At 34.8% G+C, this 15,307-nt stretch overlaps 1 protein-coding gene across 1 annotated transcript in view; it reads right to left on the bottom strand.

The window, feature by feature from the left end:
• LOC145314539 (uncharacterized) overlaps positions 1 to 15,307 on the bottom strand; it is a 63,467-nt gene that overhangs the window by 14,087 nt on the left and 34,073 nt on the right. Inside the window, exons 20-26 of the mRNA XM_080154496.1 lie at positions 11,735 to 11,886; positions 11,312 to 11,413; positions 9,431 to 9,529; positions 8,613 to 8,680; positions 1,794 to 1,899; positions 1,337 to 1,441; positions 748 to 917 (exon numbers count right to left, since the gene is read on the bottom strand). Of these exons, the coding sequence (XP_080010622.1) occupies positions 748 to 917; positions 1,337 to 1,441; positions 1,794 to 1,899; positions 8,613 to 8,680; positions 9,431 to 9,529; positions 11,312 to 11,413; positions 11,735 to 11,886 (802 nt within the window). The remainder of the gene's footprint in view (positions 1 to 747; positions 918 to 1,336; positions 1,442 to 1,793; positions 1,900 to 8,612; positions 8,681 to 9,430; positions 9,530 to 11,311; positions 11,414 to 11,734; positions 11,887 to 15,307) is intronic.

The raw sequence follows: 15,307 nt of genomic DNA, 5'->3' as shown, positions 1-15,307 counted from the left end.
TGAAAGTCAAACAATCAATAAATGGATATTAAAATAATAAGTCACGAAACCTTTGCAAAGACTCACAAAGCCTATCTGCAAATAAGAAGCACACAATACCTACATATCAGGATGGCGCTTATTTCTCTTATTTGACTATTGGATGTATAATGGATGTATTATGGAGATCTCAAATATGTTGCTGCTTTCAGAACAAGCTTTTTATAATGACCGGGTGAGTTGAGTTTTTGTCTTATTTATGAATGTTTTTGTATTATTCGATTTCCCAAATAGTAAGGTTGGGCCGGATACTTTTTTGGCCGGATACCGAATATCCGGATAGTTTCAATATCAGGTATCCGGCCGGATATCTGGCCAACGCTCGATATCCAGCAAATTACCGGATATCCGGCAGTAAAATCAGCCGGATGTCCTGTATCCGGATAGTTTCAATATCCGGTAACCGGCCGGAATTCGAAAATGGCCGGATATCCGGCCCACCCTACCAAATAGTATACCCAATGGTTTTTTTATCGTATTATAGACAGCTTTCGGCAGATAGTAAAATGTTGAATTTTCAGATTAAAAGAAAACCCTTCGGCTCACTGATGTCTAATAAAACTGGAATTAATGTTATATTTCTTTTATTATCTATATCACACGATACATGGTTTTTCATTGCGGCTCAGAACCGGTTCTAATACGGCAGGATGGTTTTGAATTTGCAGCCATACTCTAGAGAAAAAATATTGATAAAAGAAATCATACCTCTAAGTCAGGATAATCCGCAAAAGCATATTGAGCCGTGTTAAGACCATGTTTTTCTACAATATGGCCCAGCAGTCCTTTCTTGCTGTTCGACTCCTTGTCACATACTCCGCAACGAAAGGTGCACTGGTTCCATTTGGATAACTTGTTCGATACTCGCCCAAATGGACCTAAAAATGTAGACAATACTGAATCCTTCCTTAAAAAAAAAATTACCTACAATTAAATATCCATGTTTTTATCGTAATTCAGCATTTAAATTATATACCTATATAAAGTATAAACAAGTTTGTACTTAACAATAGATGTCAAAACCCCAGGGATCTAAAGGGATAAGACAATGGCCGAAATTTTTAAGTATAATGATACACAAAATTATCCCTTTTGTAGATTATAATTAGTGACTGAAACGCTTAGACACTGAACTCAATGAACCAACTAATCAAAAATTTAATATAAGTCCTCAAAGTTGTGAAGTCAATTAATAAGAAAGCTTTCTTATAAAACTTTGGGGTAATTAACAGCTCATTGCCCCCTCCCTCCCTGCAAAAACCTCACTTAATATTGTATTTTTGACCCGGTGACAAACCTGAGCTATTGTGTGTCAAGCTAGGCGAGCCTTCAATCTCTATCTCAAAGCCATCGCTGGTGGTTATACTACGGATCTTCTTAACAGCTGGTTCGCTGGATAAATCTAGGACATACATTTTTTCATGAGAAAGAATTTAAGATAGTAAATAGTCAGGGATATAAAGGGATAAGAAAGTGTCCGAAAAATGATGTACATCTCCTATTACTTTTTCTGTAGGTTACAGACAGTGGTTGCAATGTTAGGACACTCAACTTAATGAACCAACCAATCAAAAACAAAAATTAATCCCCAAAGCTGTTAAGCCAAAAAATAAGAAAATGTTTTAAAACTTTAGGAACTAGTGTAATAAACAGCCCAATGTCTCCTCCCTCCCTGAGCAAATACACAACACACACGCACGCAGGCCTTTCTAATAACGCCAACAAAATAAATGAACGTTGGAATATTTTTATACCTGGATCTGACTTGACCCTCTTGAGACCGTCAGAGACCTCTGTCGGAGGTGGCAGCGCTATTGGTTTTCCGGTCTTGCGATTCTTAAACTTCATTCCATGAACAATCTAATATGAAATTCAAATAAATTGATAAAAATGCAAGAAAGGAAGAATTTAAAGGGTGTGCAAAAAAAATGCGGACATTTTTAAAATTTAGATTGCGCGGCTTGTGTTAATAGTAGAAAAACGTTATGCATACCATTAGAACCGCTATGAAGTCTATTTTTTGGAAATATAAAAACGATTCCTGTGCTACGTATAGTTTAGGAGCTATGTGGTAAAATGTCCCAACTGGCTTAAAGCTTGACTTGCGAGTAAATCATTAAAGATTAAATTAAAGGGTATGCAAATAAAAATACGTACATTTTTAAAATTATAATTGCTCAGCTTGTGTTAATAGTAGAACAACGTTATGCATACCATTAGAACCGCTATGAAGTCTATTTTTTGGAAATATAAAAACGATTCCTGTGCTATGTATAAGGGGGACGTAACTGAAGACTTTTTGATGCAGGGGGGGGGTTTTCTCCGGAACCACTTGATGAACCGTGCAGATTTTTTGGACTTAAGCTTTTATGGGTATGAACATCTCATGGTTTCGAAGTCACCCCCCTACCCCCACCGCCTAGCCCCCCGGGGCTCAAAAACCCCCTAAAAATGAACCTAACCTTAATTTTCTCCAAAACTATTTGACCAATAGATATGATTTCCTAGAATTAAGCTTTCATGCTAATCAACTACCTTTTAGATTAAAAGTCACCCCCCCGCTACCAACCCCTAGCCCTCCGGGGCTCAAAAAAACCCTGAAAATGAACCTAACCTTAATTATCTCAGAAACTATTTGACCAATAGATATGATTTCTTAGAATTAAGCTTTCATGCTAATAAACTATCTTTTAGATTAGAAGTCACCCCCCTGCTGCCAACCCCTAGCCCTCCGGGGCTCAAAAAACCCTGGAAATGAACCTAACCTTAATTATCTCAGAAACTATTTGAGCAATAGAGATGCATATAACTTAACTTATAGATTCGAAGTTACCCTCCTGCCTCCAACCCCTAGCCCTCCGGGGCTCAAATTAACCCTAAAAATGAACCTAACCTTAATTTTCTCAAAAACTATTTGACCAATAGATATGATTTCTTAGAATTAAGCTTTCATGCTAATAAATTATGTTTTAGATTAGAAGTCACCTCCCTGCTGCCAACCCCTAGCCCTCCGGGGCTCAAAAAACCCTGGAAATGAACCTAACCTTAATTATCTCAGGAACCATTTGATAGATAGAGATGATTTCTTAAACTTAAGTTTTTATGCTTATAAACTGACTTATAGTTTCGAAGTTACCCTCCTGCCTCCAACCCCTAGCCCTCCGGGGCTCAAATTAACCCTAAAAATGAACCTAACCTTAATTTTCTCAAAAACTATTTGACCATTAGATATAATTTCTTAGAATCAAGCTTTCATGCTAATAAATTATGTTTTAGATTAGAAGTCACCTCCCTGCTGCCAACCCCTAACCCTCCGGGGCTCAAAAAAACCCTGGAAATGAACCTAACCTTAATTATCTCAGGAACCATTTGATAAATAGAGATGATTTCTTAAACTTAAGTTTTTATGCTTATAAACTGACTTATAGTTTCGAAGTTACCCTCCTGCCGCCAACCCTTAGCCCTCCGGGGCTTAAATTAACCCCAAAAATGAACCTATCCTTAATTTTCTTAGAAACCATTTGATCAATACAGCAGATTTCTAGGACTTTTATGGTTTAGAAGTCACCCCCCTGCCCCGATCCCCTAGCCCCCCGGGGCTCAAAAAACTACTTTTCTAGGAGAAGAAGGATGTCAATCAATTTTGTGAGAGTTTGGACTCAATACTTTGTTTATTGAAAAATCTTTAATTAGATATGGTCTGTGAGGGTTAGCTTTTTTCCCGTTCATTTTGACATGTTATAAATGTCCTATAGATTTTAAACTTTGCATGATGTTTTCTATAGCATTTAGCAGTCACAAACGGATAGTTTTTTTAGTTAATTTAGGCATGTTAGAATTTTCCTATTGATTTCAAACTTTCCATGGTGATACCTTTAGTAGTTAGGTACGATTTAGAAAGCGTAGCAACTCTATAATCATTACAAGAATGTCCGTACGTCCATTTTAAACATGTTGATTTTTTACTTTTTTAACAACAAATTTTTTTGTGATCTAATCATCCGATTGATCTGATTTTTGGTATGTTTATTCCTGGGACAACAAAAAAAGTATAATGTTTCAAGCGAAGCAACTCTATAATCAAGTCCTAAAAATGTAAGTATGTCCACAAACATTATCCTGTATCAAGCAGTTTTTTAACAAAATTACACTTACAATTTTGCTTCAACTCTTATACATTTATATTTTGATTATTCAGTTCTGACACTATATAAGTGTTAATGTCCGTTTGTCCTACAGTTTCAGTGCTTCGCTTTTATGGATGTTGTCATCCTTGTTTTTTTAACATTGATTGATTTTCTATCTATATTTCACATCTAAAACATAATTTATTAGCATGAAAGCTTAATTCTAAGAAATCATATTTATTGGTCAAATAGTTTTTGAGAAAATTAAGGTTAGGTTCATTTTTAGGGTTAATTTGAGCCCCGGAGGGCTAGGGGTTGGAGGCAGGAGGGTAACTTCGAAACTATAAGTCAAGGTATAAGCATAAAAACTTAAGTTTAAGAAATCATCTCTATCTATCAAATGGTTCCTGAGATTATTAAGGTTAGGTTCATTTCCAGGGTTTTTTGAGCCCCAGAGGGCTAAGATTTGGCAGCAGGGGGGTGACTTCTAATCTAAAACATAATTTATTAGCATGAAAGCTTAATTCTAAGAAATCATATCTATTGGTCAAATAGTTTTTGAGAAAATTAAGGTTAGGTTCATTTTTAGGGTTAATTTGAGCCCCGGAGGGCTAGGGGTTGGAGGCAGGAGGGTAACTTCGAAACTATAATTCAAGTTATATGCATAAAAACTTAAGTTTAAGAAATCATCTCTATTGCTCAAATGGTTTCTGAGATAATTAAGGTTAGGTTCATTTCCAGGGTTTTTTGAGCCCCGGAGGGCTAGGGGTTGGCAGCAGGGGGGTGACTTCTAATCTAAAAGATAGTTTATTTGCATGAAAGCTTAATTCTAAGAAATCATATCTATTGGTCAAATAGTTTTTGAGAAAATTAAGGTTAGGTTCATTTCCAGGGTTTTTTTAGCCCCGGAGTGCTAGGGGTTGGTAGCAGGGGGGTGACTTCAAATCTAAAAGATAGTTGTTTAGCATGAAAGCTTAATTCTAAGAAATCATATCTATTGGTCAAATAGTTTTTGAGAAAATTAAGGTTAGGTTCATTTTTAAGGTTAATTTGAGCCCCGGAGGGCTAGGGGTTGGAGGCAGGAGGGTAACTTCGAAACTATAAGTCAAGGTATAAGCATAAAAACTTAAGTTTAAGAAATCATCTCTATCTATCAAATGGTTCCTGAGATTATTAAGGTTAGGTTCATTTCCAGGGTTTTTTGAGCCCCAGAGGGCTAAGATTTGGCAGCAGGGAGTGACTTCTAATCTAAAACATAATTTATTAGCATGAAAGCTTAATTCTAAGAAATCATATCTATTGGTCAAATAGTTTTTGAGAAAATTAAGGTTAGGTTCATTTTTAGGGTTAATTTGAGCCCCGGAGGGCTAGGGGTTGGAGGCAGGAGGGTAACTTCGAAACTATAATTCAAGTTATATGCATTAAAACTTAAGTTTAAGAAATCATCTCTATTGCTCAAATGGTTTCTGAGATAATTAAGGTTAGGTTCATTTCCAGGGTTTTTTTAGCCCCGGAGGGCTAGGGGTTGGCAGCAGGGGGGTGACTTCTAATCTAAAAGATAGTTTATTAGCATGAAAGCTTAATTCTAAGAAATCATATCTATTGGTCAAATAGTTTTTGAGAAAATTAAGGTTAGGTTCATTTCCAGGGTTTTTTTAGCCCCGGAGGGCCAGGGGTTGGCAGCAGGGGGGTGACTTCTAATCTAAAAGATAGTTTATTAGTATGAAAGCTTAATTCTAAGAAATCATATCTATTGGTTAAATAGTTTCTGAGATAATTAAGGTTAGGTTCATTTTCAAGGTTTTTTTGAGCCCCGGAGGGCTAGGGGTTGGTAGCAGGGGGGTGACTTCAAATCTAAAAGATAGTTGATTAGCATGAAAGCTTAATTCTAAGAAATCATATCTATTGGTCAAATAGTTTTTGAGAAAATTAAGGTTAGGTTCATTTTTAGGGTTAATTTGAGCCCCGGAGGGCTAGGGGTTGGAGGCAGGAGGGTAACTTCGAAACTATAAGTCAAGGTATAAGCATAAAAACTTAAGTTTAAGAAATCATCTCTATCTATCAAATGGTTCCTGAGATTATTAAGGTTAGGTTCATTTCCAGGGTTTTTTGAGCCCCAGAGGGCTAAGATTTGGCAGCCGGGGGGTGACTTCTAATCTAAAACATAATTTATTAGCATGAAAGCTTAATTCTAAGAAATCATATCTATTGGTCAAATAGTTTTTGAGAAAATTAAGGTTAGGTTCATTTTTAGGGTTAATTTGAGCCCCGGAGGGCTAGGGGTTGGAGGCAGGAGGGTAACTTCGAATCTATAATTCAAGTTATATGCATAAAAACTTAAGTTTAAGAAATCATCTCTATTGCTCAAATGGTTTCTGAGATAATTAAGGTTAGGTTCATTTCCAGGGTTTTTTGAGCCCCGGAGGGCTAGGGGTTGGCAGCAGGGGGGTGACTTCTAATCTAAAAGATAGTTTATTAGCATGAAAGCTTAATTCTAAGAAATCATATCTATTGGTCAAATAGTTTTTGAGAAAATTAAGGTTAGGTTCATTTCCAGGGTTTTTTTAGCCCCGGAGGGCTAGGGGTTGGCAGCAGGGGGGTGACTTCTAATCTAAAAGATAGTTTATTAGTATGAAAGCTTAATTCTAAGAAATCATATCTATTGGTCAAATAGTTTCTGAGATAATTAAGGTTAGGTTCATTTTCAAGGTTTTTTTGAGCCCCGGAGGGCTAGGGGTTGGTAGCAGGGGGGTGACTTCAAATCTAAAAGATAGTTGATTAGCATGAAAGCTTAATTCTAAGAAATCATATCTATTGGTCAAATAGTTTTTGAGAAAATTAAGGTTAGGTTCATTTTTAGGGGGGTTTTGAGCCCCGGGGGGCTAGGGGGTGGGGGTAGGGGGTTGACTTCGAAACCATGAGATGTTCATACCCATAAAAGCTTAAGTCCAAAAAATCTGCACGGTTCATCAAGTGGTTCCGGAGAAAACCCCCCCCCTGCATCAAAAAGTCTTCAGTTACGTCCCCCTTTATGAGCTATGTGGTAGAATGTCCCAACTGACTTAAAACTTGACTTGCGAGTAAATCATTAAAGATAAAATTTTTCCACTTTTCTCATATTTATCAATACAGCTCCTAAACTAAAAATAGCCCAAAAATCGTACTTATATTTCCAAAAAATAGAGCTTATGACGGTTCTAACGATATACATAGCATTTTTCTACTATTCACACAAGCCGAGCAGTTTGAATTTTAAAAATATCCGCATTTTTGCACACACTTTTTTTATCTTTAATGATTTACTCGCAAGTCAAGTTTTAAGTCAGTTGGGACATTTTACTACGTAGCTCCTAAACTATAAGTAGCACAGTAATGGTTCTTATGTTCCATAAAAAAGACTTCATAGCGGTTCTAATGGTATGCTTAACGTTGTTCTACTATTAACACAAGCCGCGCAATTTAAATTTTAAAAAAGGTACATATTTTTTTATATACTTTAATCTTTAATGATTTACTCGCAAGTCAAGTTTTAAGGCAGTTGTGACATTTTACCACATCGCTCCTAAACTATACGTAGCACAGGAATCGTTTTTATATTTCCAAAAAATAAACTTCATAGCGGTTCTAATGGTATGCATAACGTTTTTCTACTATTAACACAAGCCGCGCAATCTAAATTTTAAAAATGTCCGCATTTTTTGCACACCCTTTAAAACCCTATGTGTAAAGTTGTCAGTGTTTTTTGTATGTCCGATTTTAAAGCACTTTACATAGGTCCCGCGGGATGGTTTTAGTCCATTATATTTTTGAATTTTAGTTGTAGGATAATAGGATGATTTTGTAGTGATGGCAATCCGTCGAATTTTTGGGCCGGATTCGGATTCCAGATTCTTAAAGAATCCGTCAAAAAAATGGCGGATTTCTTGCGGAATCCGGATTCTAGTAATATTTAAAAGGATTTTTAGAAATTTTTTAAAAATTAAGTGCTACATATGTTCTCAAAATCAATGTTCTTGGTGTTCTCTATAATTCACTTCCGAGAATCGAACCAGATTTTAAAAGATATTATATATAATGAGGAAAATCTTTGCCTTCAAAGAGAAGCCTACCAAATAAGAATCCGGAATCCGCTATTAAAAAACGGATTCCGGATCCAGATTCCAAAATTGGCCAAAAATTGGGTGGATTCCGGATCCGGATTGCCAACCCTAGATTTTAGACTATTTTACTGACCTCTCCCATTAGGGGCTAGTGGCATAGCTGCTAGTAAGAAGATATAAAATTACCACGATAACAATATTTTAGATTAGAAAGTAGAGTAAACTATTATTCAGAATTATAAGTAAACAATAAAAAACATGTAAAAATAATAATTAAAAATCAGGCGTACTATCTATTAAATTAACTGCGCTACTAATATAAATATGTAGAAGATAAACTATAAACCTGGCAGTGTTGAATAAATTCTTTTCTGGTAGGAAACATAATGCTACAAACACTGCAGCTTGTATTATCTAAATTAAACAAGGACGATATAGTCAAGTTAAGTAAAGTAGAAACATCCCAAATGATGATAAACTAAAACACATTTACCCCACTTGTTAATAGTTTAACATTTTGACAGGGGTGTATATTCTGCACAAAATTTATTTTTTTTCCCCTGCTACAAATTTTTTTATTTTTCTTCCCCCCCCCTAGTTTTTTCTCACCAAGTAGGGGGAAAATGGAAAAATATTTAAAGAACTCTACAATTTATTTATTTTATCCCTCCTACCACACATTTTTAAAAGTTTTTTTCACCAAGGAGGGGGGGGGGGGGGAAATGGAAAAAATGTTTTCAGTTTTCTTAATTTTTACATTTTTTTTCCCTCCAACCACTTTTTTTTTATTTCCCCCCCCCCCCCCCCCCCCTGAGCAGGGGATCCCATGTAGAATATACACCCCTGCATTTTGAATAGTTTGAAATACTTTGGAACCAAACAATCAAAATTAACCAAAATTCCAAAAGTTTTAAGGTAACGAATAAAATAACGTGATTCTAAAACTTTTGGTATCAGTGTAATTCACAATGAAATGTCCCCTCCTTCAATGGTTAATACTAAATTTCCAATTCGTTGACTTAAAACCTTTAGGGACTTTCTAAAATCTTGATTAGACTGAAAATTGTATAAACCAGCAATGTCCAAACTTATCCACCGATATGGCTAAATACTTTGGAGTGATTTTGTTCCTAATTAGGAGTACAATTTAAATAATGTACTTACTATTGTTTGTAACGTCAGATTTAGCAGGTTTCGCCAGGGTCAGGTCAAGCCGTTGCTCCCCGGGATCATCGAAGGGCTCACTCTTGATACGCACCATCCCTAGACAAATTTAGTGGTTAGTTCGAAATTTGTGACTTAGTTAATTATTATTCTGCTGCAAAAAGTTTTTTTCCCCTTCCTATTTTTTTCCAGCACAGAAAGGGGTAAAATGGAAAAATATTTCCAGAACTCTTTATTTTATTCATATCCCTACTCCCACTTATTCAATTATTTTTAGTAGCGAAGCTACTCTATAATTCACAATGTCCGTCCGTCTGTCCGTAATTAATGAATTGGGGGAAACGTGATTTTCTCGGCTCCTATAAAAGATAGAGAGCTGAATTTTTTTGACAACATTCCCACCATTAAGGAGCACAATTAACTATAAAACAGCAATAGCAGGTTTTAGGCTATTTTTATATTTTCCAAATTTTCCCAATATCTTTGGTGTTTATGGTCCGATTTTCAAAATTTTTTCAGTTAATGATTAAAATTAAATTTCTCATCGTTTGAAGAAAACAACGATGACGGTCAGACTGCCTTATTGCAGGTTTTTGGCTTTTTTTTATATTTTTCACATTTTTCCCCATATCTTTGGTGTTTATGGCCCGATTTTCAGAAATTTTTGAGTGAAAGATATTAAAATTAAATTTCCTGTCGTTTGAAGAAAACAACGATGACGGTCAGACTGCCTTTTAGCAGGTTTTTTGGCTATTTTTATATTTTTCAGATTTTCCCCCATATCTTTGGTGTTTATTAGACTATAAAAGTTTTAAAGATTTTTAATCAATATAATAGATTTGAAATCTGCATAAAATTTTAAGGATTTTTTTTATAAAATTCGTTTTTTATATAATTCTTTATTTAAAGGCGCAAATACGATTTAAGTTAATAAATTTTGACCAATAGGATAGCTGGATTGGAAACTACCTACGCTCTAATTGGTTGAATGATGTACGTCACTTAAGCTTCTCCAATCAGAGCGCAGATAGTTTTCAATCCACCAATCACAGATCTCAAAATTATTTAACTTAATTTGTATTTGCGCCTTTAAATAAAGAATTATATAAAAAACTAATTTTATAAAAAATCCTTAAAATTTTATGCAGATTTCAAATCTATTATATTGATTAAAAATCTTTCCAACTTTTATAGTCTAGTGTTTATGGTCCAATTTTCAAAAAGTTTACAGTTAAAGATATCAAAATCAAATTTCTGGCGTTTTAAGAAAAGAAACAATGGTGGCCAAACTGCCTTTTTGTAGGTTTTTGGCTATTTTTATATGTTTGACATATTTCCCCATATCTTTGGTATTTTTGGTCCAATTTTAAAACTTTTTTGCATTAACAGTTTCAAAATATTTTTCCCATTGTTATGTGCATCTAGTATGTAATTTACTTTAACCGTCTTCATCCTACAAAATAAAACAAGGTTTTGTGTTTATTTTCTCCAATAAATCTATTCTTGACTTTAATAAATACACTTTAAATCTACTTCTACGTATTCCCATCCACAATTTTTTGTGCTTCGCTACTTATGGATGTTGTCATCCTTGTTTTTTCACCAAGGAGGGGAGAAAAAAAGAAAAAAAATCAGTTCTCATAATTTTTTAATTCCCCTCCCCCCCCCCTCAAACCACATATTTTTTATCCCCCCACCCTTTAGCAGGGTCAACAATGCAGGATAATACCCCTGCTACATTTCATTGTAAAGATTTTTTTTGTTGGAGGGCATAAGAAAGGTGGGGTGGATTTGTCTCATCGAAATACAAACAAGACTTGTTGCAAGGAAAGGTAATAATTTATCCTCAATTAACTTATCCCTGATGAGAATGTGGTGTACCTCTGGGATCAATAGATTCAGTGGATGTATTGGCAGCAGAGTTGTCATGTTCTGTCTTCATTACATTCTCTGTAGAGTTGTCACTAGAGTTGAATTTCATTCCTAAGCAAAACAGACTTAAAATTGAAGCTTCCTTATAACAAATCAAAGCCACGTAAATTATTTTCTATGAGTAGATTAAAATGATACAAACAACTGGACCGATATAGTTCTCCTTTAAAATGAAGCTTTTTATAGGGGTAGGGAAGGTTATTTAACTATTTTTGGGAAAGGTAACTTAATTCTCGCAAGTTAAATCGCCCCTGGAAAAAAATGCCCTCCATAATTGTTTTACTTTTTCTATTCAAAACTTAATGTGATTGCACCATATCATAACGTTAAAGTTTTAAGTTTGCTGGACGATTCTATAAAATGCAAGCATACCTGATGTCCACTCATCCTCCATGGAGTCACTCTCCGACTCAACTTTCTTTCTCTTCTTGGACTTTCGAGGTTTATAATTGTCCTCTTCTTCGTCCTCAAATAATTCCTTGTACTCGGTCTCACTGATCTTGTGATTATTACGCAGGTGATCCCTAAAATAAGTAGGTTGTTATTTATCGGTGTGTCCAGTAAGATCCCGAAAACGGTAAGATTGAGTTTTGCACGCATTTGCACATTTTTGATGTCCTCGAATATTTAAATACAAGTACTCGTTCATCTTCTGGTTGTAAGGTATTGATTTAAAGTTCTCAAAAACTGTAAGAATCATTAAGTAATCATAAAGTAGATAGCTGTTCGTTTGCCTGTCCTTTCGTAGTTTAATCTTTAAAGACCTTGATTAATCTCGCAGATATTACTTTACAAATCCTATATTTACAGTATTAAGATCTCAGTAAAGGTAGGTCAGAATTCCCTAAGGGGGGGGGGGGGGAAGTTCTGCCACTTTCGCGTAAACAGTGTGCAGTGGACTAGGTATTGATTTTAGATTATAGGTTATTTAGGATAAAAGTTTACTTTTGGGTATTAGTTCACGTACATTTAATCATTTTTTGAATAGGTCTCCAGGTTCAGGTGCTGCAGGCTGGAAGGTCGTTTCTGGACAGGTAAAAAAATTAAAAAATTTTTGTTTGAAGAGTTAGAGAGCAACTTATAAAACAAAATATGCTTCTTTTTGAATGTTATTAACATATCTGCAGAAAAAATTAAATTCGGCCTCCAGGTTCAGGTGCTGCAGGCCTCCAGGTACACTCTGGACAGGTAAAAATTAAGTTTTCTTATTTGAAGAGTTAGAGGTACACTTATTTAACCAAATATGCATATTTATGGATGTTATCATCATATTTGCAGAAAAATTTAAAATCGGCCTCCAGGTTCAGGTGCTGCAGGCCTCCAGGTACACTCTGGACAGGTAAAAATTAAAATTTCTTATTTGAAGAGTTTGATGTACACTTATTTAACCAAATATGCATCTTTTTGGATGTTATTACCATATTTGAAGAAAAAATGACAATCGGCCTCCAGGTTCAGGTGCTGCAGGCCTCCAGGTACACTCTGGACAGGTAAAAATTAAAAACATTTATTTGAAGAGTTAGAGGTACACTTATTTAACCAAATATGCATCTTTTTGGATGTTATTACCATATTTGAAGAAATAATGACAATCGGCCTCCAGGTTTAGGTGCTGCAGGCCTCCAGGTACACTCTGGACAGGTAGAAATTAAAATTTCGTATTTGAAGAGTTAGAGGTACACTTATAAAACAAAATATGCATCTTTTTGGATGTTATTACCATATTTGAAGGTAAATTGACAATCGGCCTCCAGGTTTAGGTGCTGCAGGCCTCCAGGTACACTCTGGACAGGTAAAAATTTAAATTTCTTATTTAAAGAGTTAGAGATACACTTATTAAACCAAATATGCAACTTATTGGATGTTATTACCATATTTGAAGGTAAATTGACAATCGGCCTCCAGGTTCAGGTGCTGCAGGCCTCCAGGTACACTCTGGACAGGCAGTTATAATATTTTTTGATACTTTTTGATTTGGACACCTTACCTGGATCCTGGTGACCACTGGTGACTGCTTGTGGCAAGGTAAATTCCAATAAAGGTAATATTTGATATTAGAGGAAAGGTTTCTAAATAGAAAATTATTAAAATATAATAATATGACAAAATTTATTAAGTAAGTCTTCTATTTTTGTTCCAGGCAGGCTCTAGGTAGCCTCCAGGAGCCTGCTGGACAGGTTTAAAAAATCAATGTTATAATTTGTTTTATTTAGATGAAAGGTTTGAGTTGTGCTCCAGATAGGGTCAAGGTGGCCTCCAGGAGCCAGCTAGATAGATCTGTATTTATTACTTTTTGTTTATGTATGGTTTTCCACACATATGCAAAATATAATTCTGTCTAAGATATAATATTACAGATACTCAGAATGGGGAATGCAATTTCAATAGGATTCAGATTATAAAGTATAGATGCTAGTGAAATAATTTTAAAATTACTACTGAGAGAGGTTAATTTTATCCAGATGTCATTCAGAGCTACAGATTATCCATCCAGGTTAGTACCTAAAATATAAAGAAATTCTTAGATTGTATATTCAATCCACGTCTAAAGAAAAAGGCAGGAATTCCTGACACTTTCTGGCAAAAATTGTATTTATTTCTATATTCTATATTTGTTAAAAGTTCCTCTGATATTCTAAATGGCCGACTGTTTGTCTGTGCATATGTAAGAAATATTATGGAATAAATGTAAATTTCTTGGCAACTAGGTACTCAAGATAATATGCTTACTTTTTTTTAGTTGGAAATTCCCTATGCCAATAAGCATTTTCTTGGTCTGTTGGTCTATCAACAATGTCATGACGTCTAAAGACTTCAAAGGAAAATGTGATTTTGTTTTAATATATTCTAAAAAGATCTCAAAAATCTTTTTTTGTTTGTCTTAGGAGAAAGAAAAGAAGAGGCCATGTTTCTACTCCAGTAAAGAATATAGTTGTGTACAGGTACTTAATTTTCTGATTGTCAATTTATCTTCAAATATGATAATAACATCCAAAAACACGCATATTTGGATTAATAAGTGTACCTCTAACTCTTCAAATAAGAAATTTTATTTTTTACCTGTCCAGAGTGTACCTGGAGGCATGATATATGATAATATATGATAATATGATAATGATATGATAATAACATCCAAAAATACGCATATTTGGTTTAATAAGTTTACCTCTAACTCTTTAAATAATTTTTTTTTTTAATTTTTACCTGTCCAGAATGTACCTGGAGGCCTGCAGCACCTGAACCTGGAGGCCGATTGTCAATTTACCTTCAAATATGGTAATAACATCCAAAAAGATGCATATTTTGTTTTATAAGTGTACCTCTAACTCTTTAAATAAGAAATTTTGATTTTTACCTGTCCAGAGTGTACCTGGAGGCCTGCAGCACCTGAACCTGGAGGCCGATTGTCATTTTTTCTTCAAATATGGTAATAACATCCAAAAAGATGCATATTTGGTTAAATAAGTGTACATCAAACTCTTCAAATAAGAAATTTTAATTTTTACCTGTCCAGAGTGTACCTGGAGGCCTGCAGCACCTGAACCTGGAGGCCGATTTTAAATTTTTCTGCAAATATGATGATAACATCCATAAAGATGCATATTTGGTTAAATAAGTGTACCTCTAACTCTTCAAATAAGAAATTTTAATTTTTACCTGTCCAGAGTGTACCTGGAGGCCTGCAGCACCTGAACCTGGAGGCCGATTGTCATTTTTTCTTCTAATATGGTAATAACATCCAAAAAGATGCATATTTGGTTTAATAAGTGTACCTCTAACTCTTCAAATATTTTTTTTTAATTTTTACCTGTCCAGAGTGTACCTGGAGGCCTGCAGCACCTGAACCTGGAGGCCGAATTTAATTTTTTTTGCAGATATGTTAATAACATTCAAAAAGAAGCATATTTTGTTTTATAAGTTGCTCTCTATCTCTTCAAACAAAAA

This window comes from Acartia tonsa, chromosome 3 (assembly GCF_053477335.1).
Source record: "Acartia tonsa isolate MP-2025a chromosome 3, ASM5347733v1, whole genome shotgun sequence".
NCBI lineage: Eukaryota > Metazoa > Arthropoda > Copepoda > Calanoida > Acartiidae > Acartia > Acartia tonsa.
The sequence above is the reverse complement of the archived record's forward strand: the minus strand, read 5'-3'. Positions and strand labels throughout refer to the sequence as shown.